Source organism: Musa acuminata, chromosome BXJ2-5 (genome assembly GCF_036884655.1).
Source record: "Musa acuminata AAA Group cultivar baxijiao chromosome BXJ2-5, Cavendish_Baxijiao_AAA, whole genome shotgun sequence".
In the NCBI taxonomy this organism is placed as follows: domain Eukaryota; kingdom Viridiplantae; phylum Streptophyta; class Magnoliopsida; order Zingiberales; family Musaceae; genus Musa; species Musa acuminata.
Window position 1 is genome coordinate 29,067,164 of NC_088342.1, and position 17,910 is coordinate 29,085,073.

Here is a 17,910-nt window from a genome sequence, read left to right on the forward strand (position 1 = left end):
TGACACTTGGAAATCAAAGTGGGAGAAAATAGTTAATATTATAGTTCCAGATATTAACATTTAAAATATTTGAAATATCGATCCAAACATTCTGTGACAACTCGGAAGATGTCATTCTCGGAATCATTTTACAATTATCCTGAAGATAATATATTTTAAATTTTTTTAAAAAATAGAATATCATATTTTAAATATTTTATAAATATCTAGAAGATAATAGTCCGATTTGTAAATGTTTGAAACATAATTTCTTTTGGGCTAATATAATCGATAACATTTGTCGAGCTATTACAAAATGTCTATAATTTTAAAAATATTAAATTAAAATAATAAATATCAAAAACTACTTTTTTTACCTCATCTTCTTTGATTTTTATTTTATTATTTATAATTTTTTAGTCAATTTATATCAATTAAGAAAATAAGGAGGAAGGAGGAGAAGAAAGAAAATATAATGAAAAGGAAAATAATTTAGAGTTTTTAAATATCGTAAATAATAATAATAATAATTATAAATAGTAATCTCCTTATATATAATTTGCCCATAATACCCGGGTTCTAGAACGTGAGATCTGTCTTCTTCCTCCCTCATCTTTTCATCGCAGTGAGCGGCGACGACCGCAAGCGCGCTACTGGCGGGATTCAGCGAGAGCCGCAGGCTGCAGGTTGGCCTTCTTTCCTTTAACCTCTCCTCTTCTTCCTCGTCCTACTCTGATCCGGTCGCCCTGATGCGGTCATACCTGACCCGTCCTAAGCCGGTCGTCCGCCCGATCGGACTGCGGAGAAACCCATACTAGGAAGTGAAGGACACGAGGCTGGACGGATGTGAAGTTGCAAGAAGGGATTTTCTCATGAAGTTTGGCATTTGATGTTCTGGGTGCCTTTGACAAGAGTAATGCTATGTTGATAATAAAACTTCGTAAAAGAAAGAAAATTTCCTTTTTATGATCATTGGTTGCCTAAAGCTCTAAGCATATATAAGACCTTTAACTTAGGGCTGTCTTCCAATCATGATTATGTTGTTTAGCTTCATCTTAGCTGTTCTGATGCAATATAAAAACAACCCAAACAAATTATGGAGTTGTTGGTGGTTGCGCAGGGCCTAAACGGCGGACCGTGCCGAACCAACTCTTAAAGCAGCTCAATCTTAATCCTTTTAGCAGAAAAATATGGCCAAAATGAAATTAAAGGTTTGCAATAGACCTAATTGGTAGCTTAAATGCCCTTGCCAGATGAAATAGGTTCAACAAGAAACCTGAAGGACTGACAATTTTGGGGGAGTACTACTTAGTTGTATGGACTTTTCAGTGACCGCCAAAATAATAAGATCTTATGTGAAGCGGTAATCCATATATGTAGTTACGAAGCTGCAATGTCATTGGAGGCATCGGTTATGCAAGAGGAAAGAAAAGAGTTTAAATGAAAGTGCAAATAAAGAAAACGTAGAAAAGAGGAGCTTTGAGGGAGGAGAGAGAGAGAAGGATGAATTTCCTAGTTTTGACATGAAAAGGAGAGTACAGAAAGAAAGCTTAGTCTTGAGGTCAACAGGTCAATTGTAACTTGTAGGGATAGGATGAGGCCACCTTGAGTTCCAATCTTCAGAGAAGCATACCGTCCATATTGTGGCTTGTAGTAGTCCTTGGAAGGCATAATCCTACATGGAAGCACATAAAGGTTGGCTTTTTAGGATTTGGAAGTGAAAGGAATCATGAGAGGATGTAAATGACAGCTTCAAGGAATTTAAGAATGAAGAAATTGAGGCTTAGAAACTATAATGGGAAAAATATGACTATGGATGAACATTTGGAGGGAAGGGGATGAAAACCACGTCTGTAAGACCTCAAAGCAGCTAAGATTACATTGATTGGAAACCAAATACACTCACTGTTTAACAATTATTGTGACTGCCTATTTAAAAACCTGGGATACTTAGTTTGTTGAGCTTCTGTTCATGGATGAATAGTAAGTATAACCGACAGGGATTTCCTTTCTTTTTTCATTTTAATTTTCTTATGCCTCAAGGAACTCCACATACACTAAAAGATTTAGGAAACTTATGAACTTATTTTAATCAAAACAAACGTAATCTCTAATTCATTATCCTTGATAATTCACCACACAAGCTACATTTGAAATTCAATCAAAATAGGAAAGACTCATTTAAAACTATAAACTAAACCTAACATAATTAAACTAACCAAATCATCAAAAAATGACTGACTCAAATCTGGGCTGCATCATGTTTCTTTGCACAGAGGTAACTGCATCGAATTGAATGCTACACTGAAAATGAAGCACATTCTGAAGATCATGGCTTTGCTGGTGGCTGTTGCTGGCATTTGGATCAGCTTACTAGAAACATCAGTAGTTCCTCGTAGCTACACTTGGTTGGTCAGTTTCATGCCATTTATTCCTTCTATCTGAAGTTTAAAATGATCATCTTCTCTATAAAGTATCAACACATTTATGTTCTATTTTCCAGCTGCCAGTTTATCTAGTTGTTTCATTAGGATGCTATGGTCTTCTCATGGTCGGAGTAGGCTTGATGCTGTTTCCAACATGTCCCCAGGAAGCTTCACTACTGCAAAAGGTTGCATTAGTCATAATGTTTATTTCTGATCAATTTTGTGCTAAAATTCCTGCTTTTTCAGGCTAATTTCACACCTCTACAAGCTTATCCTGTTACAAGAAATTTCATAGTCAAATTTCATAAATTATCGCTTGTCTTTTATGAAGACTAGCAAAAAAGAACCTTCAAGTAGTTTTTTTGTTGACAGATTTTTTTTTTTCTCTTGGAATTTTTTTCTGCTACAATTACTATTTCCTATTTGGATGATAAATTCTGAATCTTCATTACTTACGCCATAGGAAGATATCCTGTTTACTCATTTACCAATCACAATGATGAAAGATCACGGATGACAATCTTCATATTCCTCACTGCAGCTATTTCACCCACATAAAGGAATTGTAAATACTTCCTATTAATGATCATATAATGATCATATACTGGTAAACCATCTTAGTCATTTTTGTTGCAATAGCTTGAAGTTAGTGTAGGGAATGGTCACTGTAAAATTGTTGAATATTCATCCACTGTTGTCAACGGACTCAACACAATAAAAAATTCTATCTTGGTTCTTGGGAGAGTTTTGCAAATTATATAGTTCATGACTCCATGTGCTTGTGAGTTGAGTCTTTGAGGTTTCGAGGAGGTTTCTTCAGTTAGAACCACATTTTTTGGATAACTTTACTAACTATAAAATTTGCTGGTTCTATTGGTTGACATAAGAAAAAACATTAAAGTTATGAAAGTTGAAGTTTTTATTGGAGTCAAATTAAATATCAACTCCAGCAATAGCCTCATTTTATTCCTAAGAACTAGAGTAGAACTGATATATTTAAAGAAAAAGAGAGAAACTACTCTGAGAAACTTCTAATCTTGAAAGAATTTCCTCACTCAAAAGTTAAAAAGATCGTATTCCCTTATGTCTTTTCTTTCATGCATCATGAACTCCAATGCTATATTAATTATATATATTAGCAAATATTAACAGAACCTTATTTCAAATACTTTTCGCCTTCTCTTATTACATCTTGAATTTTCTGTTTCAGGGCACCTTAGTGTATTACCATGGTGATGCAAGCTTATACAATTTAAGCTTCTTTCTCATTTTTTTTCCAGGGCTTTAGTTGTTTACTGGTTGTTCCATTATGTTTGTAGTTTATGTTATTTTATTTGAGTTATAAATTATGCTAGTGAGGTTTTATGCCAAATTCTTTGAAACAAACTTGCCAAGCTGGGGGATGGGCACCAGTGGGCATTGTTGATACTTACTACGTATTTGATTTGTGTGATTTCAATTCCACCTTTCACATTGGGGTTTGGGTATTTTATGATTTTTACCGCTTGTAATCATCAACATATCTTGGCAAAATTGTGTAAAGCCTACAAGTTTATTTGGAAAGTTTAGAGGCCCATATTAAAATGATTGATAAAAGAAGTAGTATGACAGTGCTAGGCCTTAATTAGCAATTTGGCGTGAGGCTTGTTGGTTTTTAGTGTTGAATTCTTCACATTCACTTGAATTTGATAAAGCTATTGACAAAGAATAAAAAAATTATATATCAATCAATTCAATGTTCATAATTCTGCAGAAATTGAATTTTGGATTTAAACTTTGTATTGACACTTATATATAAAAATTTAATTATATGTCTACAAACATATGATATGGTTCAATATGACAATTGACATGATAACTTGATGAGCCTACAAACATCTCAAAGTCCTTCCACTTCATGTGGGAGCAATAAGGGAAATTGTATCACAACCTCCTATACTTCTGAAATTATAATCTCACACACAATCTTCCCTACTCATAAACTGAAGTCCAATACAGAAACTATAACCATCAGCTAGTGGCGGTGTGTGAGATTCAGCTCAGTGGTGGTTTTATGCGGTGATATGCCTCCAACTTCATTCACAAATGATTACTTTTCAACTTGAGCCTACACACTTTAGTACTAGGTTTGTTTTGCTATTAACTTTTAAAATCTGAGTCGATAAAACTATTCAGTAACTTGATTAACATAAAATATATGACTCAAAATGCTTAAGTCTCAATTTTTGATGGAAGACTCATCTAGTCTTATTAATTGTCACAACATCCTTCGAGACTAATGAAGGTCTCATGATTTGCTTGCTTATATATATGCTTGTAGATTTTGGTTCATATTGTAGTTACATTAAGAAGTGTTAGTTCTCTTTTACTATGCAGGATATCATTGAGGCCAAAGAATTCTTGAAAAGCAAGGGAGTAGATGTTGGTGCTGATTAAAGTGGATTTCATACTCTGAAGTTGTTTGCCACATGAATTATCACTGATCCAATCATGAGACTCATAAAAGCAGTGAACCAGAAATCTCCCCTCTCCTCTATTTATCAATGCATACAGATTGCAGCTTGGGTTCCTTCCATGGACTTTTTGTTAGAAGACAATAGTCATTTCTTCCGTTTCCTGTTACATTACATGCCAGAATGTGAACCAGAAATTTTGATGACCTTTGTGATCTGCCGGTTTATGGATCTGGCATTTGGGGAAATTTCCATTTATTTTATTAATTGGACACTTGTATCTCTTGAAATTTTGTTAATTTTGTTTGAACATTATTATTATTATTTTCTTACAATATCAGGTTAGCTAAATCCAATTATGAAAAGCCAGCATTTGAATGACTTGCGAAGCATTGTGTTCAGATATACCTAATCAGTATGGTGTCACTAATTTTTGCTCATCGTTCGTTCTTCCTCTTTCTTCTTTGTTTTATTCTCAATTAATACAATTCTAACTCTTAATAAAATATTCTAGCAATTCAACATATCCTTTATTTTAACCTTAAAGATCAGATTATTTAGATCTAAATTAAAACCCTAGTTTAGATGTAATTAAGTTGAAATTAGCTATTTGGATTAAGAATATTAATTATTTCATGCATATTTTCAAAGTTAAAAAAGTTTCTTTTGGGTATAATATGGATTGTTAGGATAATTTTCCTTTTAGTAAAAAGGAAGTTATTATAACAAGTGAAATGAAAAGATTTTTTTTTTTTTTTGTTAAGGTTCATTTTAGCCCCCTCATGATTTATTTGTGTATAAAATAATCATTAGATTTTTAAAAATATAGTATATAAGTCTTTTTCGTTAAATCTAAATTAGTAGATGTTAGGGTATATTGATTCTTAATAAATCATTAATATAATGATATATGTATTTAAGGTTAAAAAAAATTGAGACCCTCATCAATGTAGGAGGAGGCATTGTTATGGAAGCAACTACCAACAACAGCACCGAGCTGCTACTACTTAGCAAGACGTCGAAAACTCTTGAGTTTATCGTAAGTGCGAGAAAGGCTACGTGCGTGTGATGCTCTACTAGGCAGTAGCAGCTCAGTACTATAGTTGGTGGTCACTTCCACGACAACGCCTTTTCCCATCATTGATGGTCTTAATTTTTTTACTTCAATTATATGTATCATTATATTAATTGTTTATTGTGAGTCAATATGCTATATAAATAGACTTTAATATTTGTTAACTCAAACTTGACAAAAGAGACATATATGTTACGTTTTTTAAAATATATGGGTTATTTTAAGCACAAGTAAGCCAACTTAAAAGGTCCATGGCCAAAATTATATAGGCTAAAATGAATCTTAACCATAAATTATATGTGTTATTATATTAATAATTTATTATTAGTCAGCATTCTATGTAAGTAGACTTTCACGTATTTTAACTCAAACTTTATGTCGGGGACTTATATGCTATGTTTTTAAAAATATATGTGTTATTTTATACATGAATAAACCATAAGAGTTTAAGATGTTAATGACCAAAACAACAAGGGCTAAAATAGACCTTAACATTTTATTTTTATCTTTTAAATCATTTTAAGGAGCCGATCAATTAAAATTATTTCTTTCTTTTTTATGGTACAAATAATTCTATCAATTTAATATATGACACCCCTATATTCAATTTTTATTAAGGGGTATTTTTTTAAAATCTTAATAATGTCTTTAAATCATGCTATTCGAAGTCACAAATCCATGAGTTAGGTTGGTTCGGTCTAAGTGATTCAGATCGAATCACTTTGAATCAGGTTGAGTTTGATTGCAATGTATTGGATTGGACTTTATTGAATTTGTGATTGAGTGTAGTCTGAGTGTAACTCAAGTATAATAAATTTTTTTATTAAACTAATTTAAACTTCTATACAACTACTAACATATCATTTTAAAATATTTACTATCATTTATTCTAATTTCTTATGATTTTATGATGAATAAATTTTTAAAAAGAATATTTTCTGAGTTGCATCGATGATGATGAAGTGTAACCTATTAAATTTTTTTATCAAATCTATCTAAACTTCTCTAGAACTTTTAAGATAAGATGCTAATATGTTAGAATATGAATTTAGAATAATTAATTTTTTAAATAAGATATTTTTGGTTTGAATATATGATTTGAGTGTAACTTTTTGGATTTTTACCGAACCTATCCAAACTTCACTTGTACTAATAGGGTGAGAAGCTAATACGTTTATTATCATTCTTTTTTATTTTTATATGAATTTAGGATGATTAATTTTTTAAATAAGATATTTTTATGTTAAATTTATGATTGAGTGTAAGAATTTTTGTCAAACCTATCCTTTTTTCGGGAACTATCAAGGTGGGATGATAATATGTTTATTATTATTTTTTTAATTTTTGTATAAATTTAGGATAATTAATTTTAAAAATAATATTTTTTTTTGGTTGAATACGATGAAGTGTAACTCTTTGAATTTTTATCAAACATGTCTAGACTTCTCCGAAGCTACTATAATAAGATGTTAATATGTTTATCATCATATTTTCATTTCTATATAAATTTAGGGTGATTATTTTTGAAATATGATATTTTATGTTGAAGTTATGATCGAGCACAATTCGAGTGTAATTTAATTAATTTTTATTGAGCCAATCTAAACGTTTTCAAAATTACTAGCACTTGATTCTAACATATATACATTTTTCAAAAAAAATTTTATGAGTTTAGAATCATTAACTTTTCAAATAGGATATTTTTTAAGTTAAATATACAATTAAGTATAACTCGAGTTAACTTTTAATAAACCAATCTAAATTTCTCCCGAACTACTAGCATATTATTATAAGATATTTAGCATAATTTTTTCTATTTGTGATGGATTGAAGATAATTTTATATAAAAATTAATATATTTTATGAATAAGTATAATTCGAGTGTAACCCAAATATAATTATTTTTTAGATAATTTAGGATAATTTTATATAAAAATTAATATATCTTTAGGATAATTTAAGTTTTTTAGTTTTATTATAAGTTTAGAATATTTTTATATAGAAATTAATATTTTTTGCTATTGAGTAAATTTGAGTATAATGATTAATCTAGTGTAGAAGTAGAAGAGAAAAAAAGAAAAAGAGAAAAAAAAAAGGAGGAAAAGAGGGTGAAGGAGGTGGATGAGGGAGAGGGAGAGGGAGAGGGAGAGAGAGGGGAGGAAAAGAAGGAGCTGAGTGAGAGAGGTGGATGAAGGAGAGGGAGAGGAGGAGGAAGTCAATGGGAAGAAATATGGGAAGGAGGTGACGGTAAAGTGGGTGGAGGAAGGGAATGCAAAGATAAAGTGGAAAGAGGAAAAGCATGCAGAAGTGGAGTGGGAGGAGAAAATCAAGTTAGAGGGTACGAATGAAGAAACAACGATAAGAGAGAAAGAGGTGAGGAAAAGAAGGAGTTGAGTGAGGGAGGTGGATGAAGGAGAGGGAGAGGAGGAGGAAGTCAAGGGGAAGAGGGAGGGGAAGGAGGTGACGGTAAAGTGGGTAGAGGAAGGGAATGCAAAGATAAAGTGGGAAGAGGAAGAGCATGCAGAAGTGGAGTGGGAGGAGAAAATCAAGTGAGAGGGCGCGAATGAAGAAACAACGATAAGAGAGAGGAGGCGACGAGGAGTTTATAGAGGTGGAGTGGAGGGAGGAGGAGAAGACAGAGTAGCGGTGAATGAGATGAGGATAATTTGAGGAGGAGGGTAGAAAGATAATACAGAGAAAAAAGAATGATAATTCAAGATTGAAAAAGAATAAATCAAATACTTAATTTTTTTTATTAAGTATTTTTTGATAAAAGATATTTTGATCATAATATGAAAAAAAAATAATTTTTGATCTCAACTAAGTGCATTAGGAGAGTTAGAGAGGCATAGACTAAGTGTCATAAAACCTCATTATTAATTTTTTTAATAAATTATTCTATATATTTTGGATTAAAAAGAGACTTGTTGTGTAATAGGTTCATATTTGGTCGATGGTCATAACATCGAAGAAAGTGTCTATATTCTACGTCATCGTACAATATTTGTAAAATTGTGCTATTGAGAAAATACGGTATTGTGGTGAAAAGAAATAGTATTCATATAACATAATTCAGTAATAAAAGATAATATGTTTTTTCAAAGATTAAAAAATGATAAAAACAGGATTCAAGGAGGAAAGGAGCTTACAATAAACTATAAAATCTTTGCCTGGAATAATGTTGATATACTATATAATAATTTATTTTGGCTCTATCATTATGTATGGACTGAGGTTTTAAGAGGAATGGAAATTTCCAGAAATACCCTTTCAAGCCTAAATTCTCCTCCCCTCTCCTCTGCTAGGGTTTATGGAAACGCCATTCAATTCCTCCGAGAATGGCGATTGAATCCCACCTCCTTCCTACCCCGAAAGCCAGCCAAGATCTGATCTTTTGGCATTCGTAATTCTGTCATCAATATTGGGTCTTGAGGACCGTTGCCCTGAAATCCCCGATTTCCTGTCCGCCGCAGCATGAGCCGACGGGCAGCGGCGGTGGTTCTCTCGCGGTCGCCCGCCGTCGCCTCCTTCTTTTCGACCAATCGCTGCTTCCCTCCGTCCCAATGCCTGATCTCGATTTCCCGCCATAATCCCTTCAAAAGACCCCGCCTTTCTCTCTTCAGCAGCGGCAGTAGCTGTTCCTCGCCCGACGACGATTTGAGAGAGTTGAACGATCCAGGGTTCGTTGTTCCGTGGGATGGCGCGTCCCATGATCGAGAGAATCGTCAGGAAGCCTCGGTCTCGATGAAAGACTTCACCTTTTTGCAAGAAGCCGCAGTCGAAGACCGTGAGACACTCGCTGCAAAGCCTCTTGATGCAGGAAAATCGTCAAAGGAGGCCGTTCTGATCGCAAAGGTGGTCAGGGCAAGTGGAAGTAATTTCGATGACAATACCGAGAAGATACTGAGGCGATTCAGGGGAAACTTGAATGAATCGCTGGTGATTGACGCGTTAAGATTAGTAAGTATTCCAGATTTGGCGCTCAGATTCTTCATCTGGGCCGGTCAGCAGATTGGCTATAGCCATACGGGTCAGACTTACGACGCATTGATTGAAATTTTAGGCTTTGATAAGAAGAGTAGAGTCCCTCAGCATTTTCTTATAGAAATTGGACAGGAGGATAGAGAAGTGCTTGGGAGATTGTTAAATGTGCTCGTGCGGAAGTGTTGTCATAGTGGTTTTTGGAATGAGGCTCTGGAAGAGCTCGGGCGGCTTAAGGACTTTGGTTACAAGCCGTCCAAGGTGACATATAACGTGTTGGTTCGGGTTCTTCTGAGTGCTGATCGACTAGATTCAGCTGTTTTGGTTCACAGAGAAATGTCTGAATCGGGATTTTGTATGGACAGGTTCACGATGGGCTGTTTTGCGCATGCTCTGTGTAAAGCAGGACAGTGGGTAGAAGCTCTCAACATTATAAAGGCAGAAGACTTCACACTAGATACTGTTTTATGTACTCAAATGATTAGTGGATTGTTGGAAGCTTCTCTTTTCGAGGAAGCCATGTCTTTTCTTCATAGGATGAGGTCCAATTCATGTGTTCCAAATGTTGTGACATATAGGACATTGCTTTCGGGGTTTTTAAGTAAGAAACAACTTGGTTGGTGTAAGAGAATTCTTAACATGATGATTATAGAGGGTTGCAATCCTAGCCCATCATTGTTTAATTCTCTGATGCATGGATATTGCAGCACTGGAGACTATGCTTATGCATATAAGCTGTTAAAGAAGATGAATGCTTGTGGTTGTCGACCTGGTTATGTGACTTACAACATATTTATTGGAGGAATCTGTGGAAATAAAGAATTGCCAAGTTCTGACATGTTGGATCTGGTGGAAAAAGCCTATGAGGAGATGCTGGATGCTGGATTTGTACTAAACAAAATAAATGTTGGCAACTTTGCTCAATCCCTTTGTCACATGGGGAAATTTGATAAGGCATTTCAGATTATAAACGAGATGATGAAGAAGGGATTTGTTCCTGATACTAGCACCTATGCGAAGGTGATTGGTCTTCTTTGTCAGGTGAGTATGGTGGAAAAGGCTTTCCTTCTATTTCAGGAAATGAAGAAGAATGATGTTGTTCCTGATGTTTATACATATACGATTTTGATAGACAGTTTTTGTAAGGTTGGGCTTATCGAACAGGCTTGGAGATGGTTTAAAGAAATGGAGAGAGAAGGTTGTCTTCCGAATGTTGTGACCTATACTGCACTAATACATGCTTACTTGAAAGCAAAGCGACTTTCCAAGGCAAATGAACTTTTCAAGAGCATGATTAGTATGGATTGTGTTCCTAATGTTGTCACCTATACTGCATTGATTGATGGCCTTTGCAAAGCTGGAGAGATTGAAGAGGCTTGCCATATCTATGCAAAGATGAGGGGAATTTGTGAGGATACAGTTGGCAGTAATTACTTTGAAGGTGGTAGTAACGAGGTCGCACAGCCAAATGTTTTCACATATGGTGCATTGGTTGATGGCTTATGTAAAGCTCATAAAGTAGTTGAAGCTCGTGATTTATTGAATGCAATGATGTCAGCTGGTTGCGAGCCAAATCACATAGTCTATGATGCTCTTATCGATGGGTTTTGCAAGGTTGGCAAGCTTGATGATGCACAGGAGGTATTTGTCAGAATGTCTGCGCATGGTTACACTCCTAATGTGTATACATACAGCTCCTTAATTGACAGGTTGTTTAAGGATAAAAGGCTTGATCTTGCTCTTAAAGTTCTCTCAAAAATGTTAGAGAACTCTTGTGCTCCAAATGTAATCACATATACTGAGATGATTGATGGGCTCTGTAAGGTAGGTAAGACAGATGAGGCTTACAAGCTTCTTATGATGATGGAAGAAAAAGGATGTAATCCGAATGTTGTAACTTATACTGCCTTGATAGATGGATATGGTAAAGCCTCTAAAGTTGATATGTGTCTGGAGCTTTTTAGGCAAATGACTGAAAAGGGTTGTGCCCCAAATTTTATCACATATAATGTATTGATAAACCATTGTTGCACTGCTGGCCTTCTGGATAAGGCCCACAAAATTTTGGAGGAGATGAAGCAAACTTGTTGGCCAAGACACATATCGGGCCACCGCAACATCATCCAAGGATTTAGTAAGAAGTTTATTAGTTCACTTGGCCTTTTAGATGAGATAACACACTACAATGTGGTACCGATTGCTCCTGCTTACATCATTCTAATAAATAGTTTTTCTAGTGCTGGTCAGCTGGAAATAGCTTTGGAGTTGCACAGAGAGATAGAGGGTTATTTGTCATGTTCAAGTGTTGCAAACAGTAACATGTACTTTTCAATAATTCAGGGTCTTTGTTTAGCATCAAAGGTTGAGAAAGCCATTGAATTGTATAGTCAGATGCTAAGGAAAGGATATGTGCCAGAATTGATAATTTTCTTTTGCCTCATCAAGGGACTCCTCAGGGTTAATAAGTGGGATGAAGCACTCCAGCTTTTGTACACCACATACAACATGGTTAGTTTCTCTTTATTCTTCTCATTATGCAGTGGTGCATACAATTTCTTTCTTTTGATTCTTCTTATTATTCGATGGTGCATGTAGGTTCGTGCTGTCTGGTAAAAGTTATGAAAAATGCTAGAACAACTGATAGAGTTGGTTGGTTTTATATTAATGTTTTGAAGATTGAACTTTGTGATATGTCAGTTACATTACCAAAATTGATAATATGAACTTTTGATTCTTAAAAAAAACTGTTGGGTAGTTTTCATTTTCCTCAAAGAAAATACTTCTTATATAATTTTGTGTCTATCAAATAACAGAATCATTAGCCTCATATAATGTATTGATGATGTTCCTGCCACCAGGTTCTTCTTTAAGTGAAAATTAATTTGGTTCTTCTTTTGTCTTTAAGAACCGGAGAGACAATACGGTAAGGTGCCAAGTGTATTTGATGCTTGTGAATCCTGTTTGACAAACATACCCAAAGAATACTGAAAGATTAATACATATCTTTGTAGATTGAGATACCTATGATGCCAAGAATATTCCTAGATTGAAGTTAAGTTGCCTAGTGTTTCCCAGTCTTGTTTGATAATATAGTTTGAGGTAGGAATGAAAAAAGTTGTGTTGATCCATACAAAAAAATAAAATTCCTGTAATAATAATTTTCAGATAGTTTTTAGGGTACTATGAATTCATTGCTTGTCTTCTCATGTGGTGCCTTAATTTTTGCAAAGCCAGTAACATAACATAGAGAAGGAAGACAATAGAGTCGGTCTGTACAAAAAGGAACAGAAACATTTGATATATTCTTCAAATAGTTCTTAGGACATTTATGGATTCATTGAACTGTATCTCTTCATATTTAGTGTCTGAACCTTTGCAAAGCCAAAGTAAACATGTGCCTCTAGTCATGAAGGTGTTACATACTTTTGTTTAGACTATGGTGTTTTTTTTCTCTTGGACCAGTATCATTATGCTCCTACTTGATAATCAATTAAAGAGATGTAAGCATTTTCTCTTTTTCTTTTTTACATGAAGCTATTTTTTCATTCCAGTTACTGTTGCTGATTTTATTTGTCATTTGCAACAGGGTATAGAATGGCATAATGAAGAAACATCTGAAGGGAACTAGACATGTCTCTTTCCATGCCTTCTTTTTCCAACTTATGATAACGAGTTGCATTTCGTGGTATAGTCAATGATTTCTTGTGGCATTTTTAACTTAAAGCATTTGCATTGATCACAATAAAAGGGATCTTTGGGGATGCTTGCTGCTACGTAAGAGACGTATGTTCCTTTTCTGCTTCCCACATTCTTTTATGAGTATCAATGTTGGGGAATATCAGAACAAAGGTTTGCGATTTGATGCAGCATTCACAAATTCTGTCCTCTTCTGCGCACCCTTCCTGCACCGTGCCATGGGTGTGATTAAGGTCCATTTGCTTTTGAACAGTACAAGAACATTTCAGCTATAAGTCGGTAAGTTCGTTCAATCACTCTCTGTATCTCTCTCTGCATATATACATCATAAACACATCTGTCAAGTAACTCTGTCTCCAGTAACAGAACTATTTGTAGATGTTTCTCGACTTCTGTCACCTGGACACTACCTTACCTATCAGTTAGCAGGGGTTGACATAGTCATAGTGACGGTTGGACCTTAGATTCCTGGAACATTCCTTGTGACAGTTCTATTAACATCCAAAAAGGCTCATGGATTGAGCAAGCTGTCTCTGCCCTTTTTGAGTTATCATCTATATTTGTTTGAAATTGCATGATCTGGCAGTGTCTAAATTGGCTTATTGCAGGTGGTGATGTGCCATACGACGATGTATCATCTACTCGAAATCATGTCAGTGTCCTTGCTGAGAGGGAACAAATCATTTCTATGTTAGCTGACATGTATGCGATTCATTCCTAGTTCTTACTATGGGAAGACATCTGTGAGCTTCGAGCAAAAGCCAATAGTATCCAAGACTATATTCTATCTTATTCTTGTAGGAAGATGATTCGTTGCCGCTCTCGAGCTAAGAACTTAATGAATAAGGGCGTTTAGGCTTGTATCATCGCTTCTTGGATTCAATTCTCTGAGAAGGTTGAGGTGTACATAAATCAAGATATTGTGAGTGCAGACAGGAGATCAATTGTAGAAAAGTGAAGTTTTTTGAGGGACATATTGCTGCATTCTGTTCTTGAGACCAATTAAGAATTGATAGGTTATGCCATATCATTTTTTGAGCTTTTATCTCATCTACTCTTTAAAGAGGTTTTGGCTACTACACTTGGTTTGGTTATGCCAGATCATCATGTGTTTGCATCAATTGGATTTGTTGACCTGCTGTAATTTTTATTGTGAAAGCGTGAAAGATATGGGAGACATGAATATAATTTATAGGAAAAATTTCCTGTTATTATTTTGTGCTCGTGAAGCTAAAATATAATGAATTTTGTCTTTTAATTCAAAAGTTTGTGCCTCACTTTGTCCATGTTGGCAATATATCTTTGGCATATGTTTCTTATAGTATGTATTAAAGATTCTATTTATGGCTATGGGTTATCTAAGAGAAGGTAGGAGGAAGAGAAGAAAAAAACATATATACATCAAATTGTTGTGCTCTCGGTTCCCAAATTTATTGTGTCCCAAGCGTATGAATCAAAACATTTATTTCTTGATTCCCAAGCATGAATCGAAATAAGGCATCAAAGATCGAGAACCTCAGTTGCTTTCATGATGAGTGTGTTTTAGGAAACCACTGATTCTTGGGTAGATATATATAATGTTGGCAAAGGTAGATGACTTTGTTGCTGATGTGGCTTTTCCAAGGCGTGTCAGCCAGCAATGGCAATTGCTATTGCTACTTAGATTAGTTAAAGTTGCTTGAATTCTTCAATGGATGGACATATCATCTTAGATTTTTTTAGTTTTCGTCATTACTAAAAGACGTATCCACTAATTTTCTTAGTTCAAAAGCATAGGTATGCAAATAACTTATCGTGCAACATCAATTATTGATTTGTTAATGCTCCAAGTCTAAACTACTTGTAGTTTTGTTGTATAAATTACAAGGAATCATAGTTATAGTTCTAAGAAAATATTTTGTTTCGGTAGGATAACAAATTTGTGCTTTTTTACAAATTAGAAGTAACCATAGCCATAGATTCAAAAAAATATTTTACAAATCAAATACCTGAGACATATATTTATTTGTATACAATATATTGGGAAGTCTCAGCATTTCATTTTTATGAATTTTTTAAATTTTTTTTGTCAAAAGTGCAAAGTCATCGTCATAGTCCTTATCACTTGAATTTTCTTTCAAGTGATCTTTTTGAGTTCTAAGTATCATATCCTTCATGTTCTTTGGAAAGCTATTCTCAAGCTCTTCATGAGCATTACAAGTCATCTCATAGGTCATTAGTGACCCGATTAGTTCTTCGAGAGGAAAGTTATTTAAATCCTTAGCCTCTTGAATGATCGTTATCTTAGGGTCCCAACTCTTTAGAAGAGATCTTAAAATTTTATTAACAAGTTCAAAATCCGAAAAACTTTTACCAAGTCCTTTTAGACCATTGACGATATCCGTAAATTAGGTGTACATGTCTCCAATGGTCTCACTCGATTTCATTCGAAACAACTCATAAGTATGAACTAAATGATTAATTTTTGACTCCTTTACTCTACTAGTGCCTTCGTTCTTTTTAAGTATTTAAATTTTTTTTACTACTTTATAGTGAAACTATTTGAGAGTAAATTTAAATCTTGCACAAATTTTAAATATGCGAATTTTTTTGTTGATAGTCTTAGCATTATAAGTGTATACTCAGTTTGACCGATGAAAATCTTATTATTTAGTTACTTAATTTGTAATCTTAAGAAAAATATCAATTTACCTATTAAGCTTATTTCAAATTCTTAATTTATACTTTTCATAAATGATTCACATAAAGATTTATCGGTAGAACCAAAAATAATATCATCAATATAAATTAAAATAAAAATAATTATTAAAATATTTAATAAATAATATAATATAGATCTTGATTTTTTTTAAAATATTTTGAATAAAAAATAGCTAAATATCTTATTCTAAGGTTTAGGGGCTTGTTTCAACCTCTAGTGAGCCTTATATAATTTATAAATATAATAAAAAATTATTTTCAAATCTAAATCTAGATGATTGTTCAACATAAACTTCTTTAGAAATAAAATAATTTAAAAAATACTTTCAATATCTACTTAAAATAATTTAAATATTTTTAAAATATGCATAGTCAAAAAGTATTCTTATAGCTTCGAGTCTAACTATAAAAGTAAATCATAATCTATACTTTCTTCTTAGTCAAAATCTTTGACCATTATTCTAGTCTTAAACTACAACACTTTGCTTATTCCTAAAGACTAGATGAGAAGAGCCCTATTCATGGTATAGCATATCATGTTAATGGTTTTGACTTAAAAATATTTAATTAAGCTATGTTTATTAAGCATGATCCTTATTATTTCTTGTAAAATCTTATTCTTTCTCTCAACATTTCTTAAAGTGGAGAAATTATAGTCATACCATTCAAATCAATAAAGTCTTGAAAATCATAATTTTAAATTTCATTATTATGATCACTACAAATAAAAAAAAATCACAAAACTTTTTTTATTTTGGACTTATTTATAATACTTGATAAAATATTTAAAATAATTATTTTTATATATCGAGAAATATGTCCAAATATATCTACCATAGTCATCAACAATCACAAAAACATATTCACTACCTCTTAAAATTATGATATTAATAATTTCAAATAAGTCCATATGAATTAGTTTTAGGGGTCTAAAGATACATATTTAGTTTTTGGATTTGAAACTACTTTTTATATATTTTCATGATTGTCATGCATCATAAATTTTATTTTTAACAAATTTAATTTTAGGCATTCCTCTTACAAGTTTTTTAATTTTAATTTAATAAATCAATTTTGTATTACATGTTCTAGTCTTCTATACCAAAGCCATACATCAACATTCAAAATCGAAATAAAAATTACATCACAAAAGTCATAAAGATCAAAGTATACTTAAAGCTATCAAATGTTTATTCTCGGATAATGCTATGACTATCAACACACAATAAGCATGTTTATTAAATTAGATATGTACAATGAATGATTTGATCAAAAGATATATAGAGACATGATAGATAGTTTACTATATCTCACTACAACTAGACCTAATATGATATTTAGTGTTAAACTTTGTGCAAGAGTTCATTTTATCTCAAATAATCTCTCTATAAAATAATAAAAAGAAGTTTTAGATACTTAAAAGGAAGTAGTATTTATATAAATATTTTTTAAAGAAAAATAATTTTATATACCTTTTAATATATCCTCAATATTAGCTCCTTAAGATTTGCATGTACAATCTTTTATTCCTTGGGTAAAGTTTCCTTGGAAGTAGATGTGTCCAAGTCACTTTGGAGAGTAACAATAATCATATAAATTT

The 17,910-nt window shown here is 33.1% G+C and overlaps 2 protein-coding genes across 4 annotated transcripts; both read left to right on the forward strand.

Moving 5' to 3' along the window:
• Nucleotides 1-559: 559 nt before the first annotated feature.
• Nucleotides 560-5,182, forward strand: LOC103985235 (dolichol-phosphate mannose synthase subunit 3). Of its 2 annotated transcripts, none has more exons than XM_065109083.1 (4): nucleotides 560-665; nucleotides 2,256-2,391; nucleotides 2,483-2,590; nucleotides 4,782-5,182. In XM_065109083.1, the coding sequence occupies exons 2-4, from the start codon at nucleotides 2,290-2,292 to the stop codon at nucleotides 4,839-4,841; spliced, it is 270 nt and encodes an 89-aa protein (XP_064965155.1). In that variant the 5' UTR covers nucleotides 560-665; nucleotides 2,256-2,289; the 3' UTR covers nucleotides 4,842-5,182. The 2 variants fall into 2 exon arrangements, with proteins under 2 accessions (XP_064965155.1, XP_064965154.1); XM_065109082.1 differs by lacking the exon at nucleotides 4,782-5,182 and adding an exon at nucleotides 3,616-4,754 and having other exon boundaries at nucleotides 572-665; nucleotides 2,258-2,391.
• Nucleotides 5,183-9,205: 4,023 nt separating this feature from the next.
• On the forward strand, nucleotides 9,206-14,655 carry LOC103985234 (pentatricopeptide repeat-containing protein At1g06710, mitochondrial). 2 transcript variants are annotated; one of them, XM_018825892.2, is made up of 4 exons: nucleotides 9,206-12,422; nucleotides 13,501-13,697; nucleotides 13,782-13,889; nucleotides 14,219-14,655. In XM_018825892.2, the coding sequence occupies exons 1-2, from the start codon at nucleotides 9,408-9,410 to the stop codon at nucleotides 13,540-13,542; spliced, it is 3,057 nt and encodes a 1,018-aa protein (XP_018681437.2). In that variant the 5' UTR covers nucleotides 9,206-9,407; the 3' UTR covers nucleotides 13,543-13,697; nucleotides 13,782-13,889; nucleotides 14,219-14,655. The 2 variants fall into 2 exon arrangements, with proteins under 2 accessions (XP_018681437.2, XP_009401150.2); XM_009402875.3 differs by having other exon boundaries at nucleotides 13,501-13,889.
• The last annotated feature ends 3,255 nt before the right edge of the window (nucleotides 14,656-17,910 follow it).

Bases quoted from the DNA above. Each gene is read 5' to 3' on its own strand.
- LOC103985234 (XM_009402875.3), top strand. From the start codon at position 9,408: ATGAGCCGACGGGCAGCGGCGGTGGTTCTCTCGCGGTCGCCCGCCGTC. The intron at 12,423-13,500 runs GTTAGTTTCTCT...CATTTGCAACAG, and splicing joins TGTACACCACATACAACATG to GGTATAGAATGGCATAATGA.
- LOC103985235 (XM_065109082.1), top strand. From the start codon at position 2,290: ATGAAGCACATTCTGAAGATCATGGCTTTGCTGGTGGCTGTTGCTGGC. The intron at 2,392-2,482 runs GTCAGTTTCATG...TCTATTTTCCAG, and splicing joins CTCGTAGCTACACTTGGTTG to CTGCCAGTTTATCTAGTTGT. The intron at 2,591-3,615 runs GTTGCATTAGTC...TTTCTGTTTCAG, and splicing joins AAGCTTCACTACTGCAAAAG to GGCACCTTAGTGTATTACCA.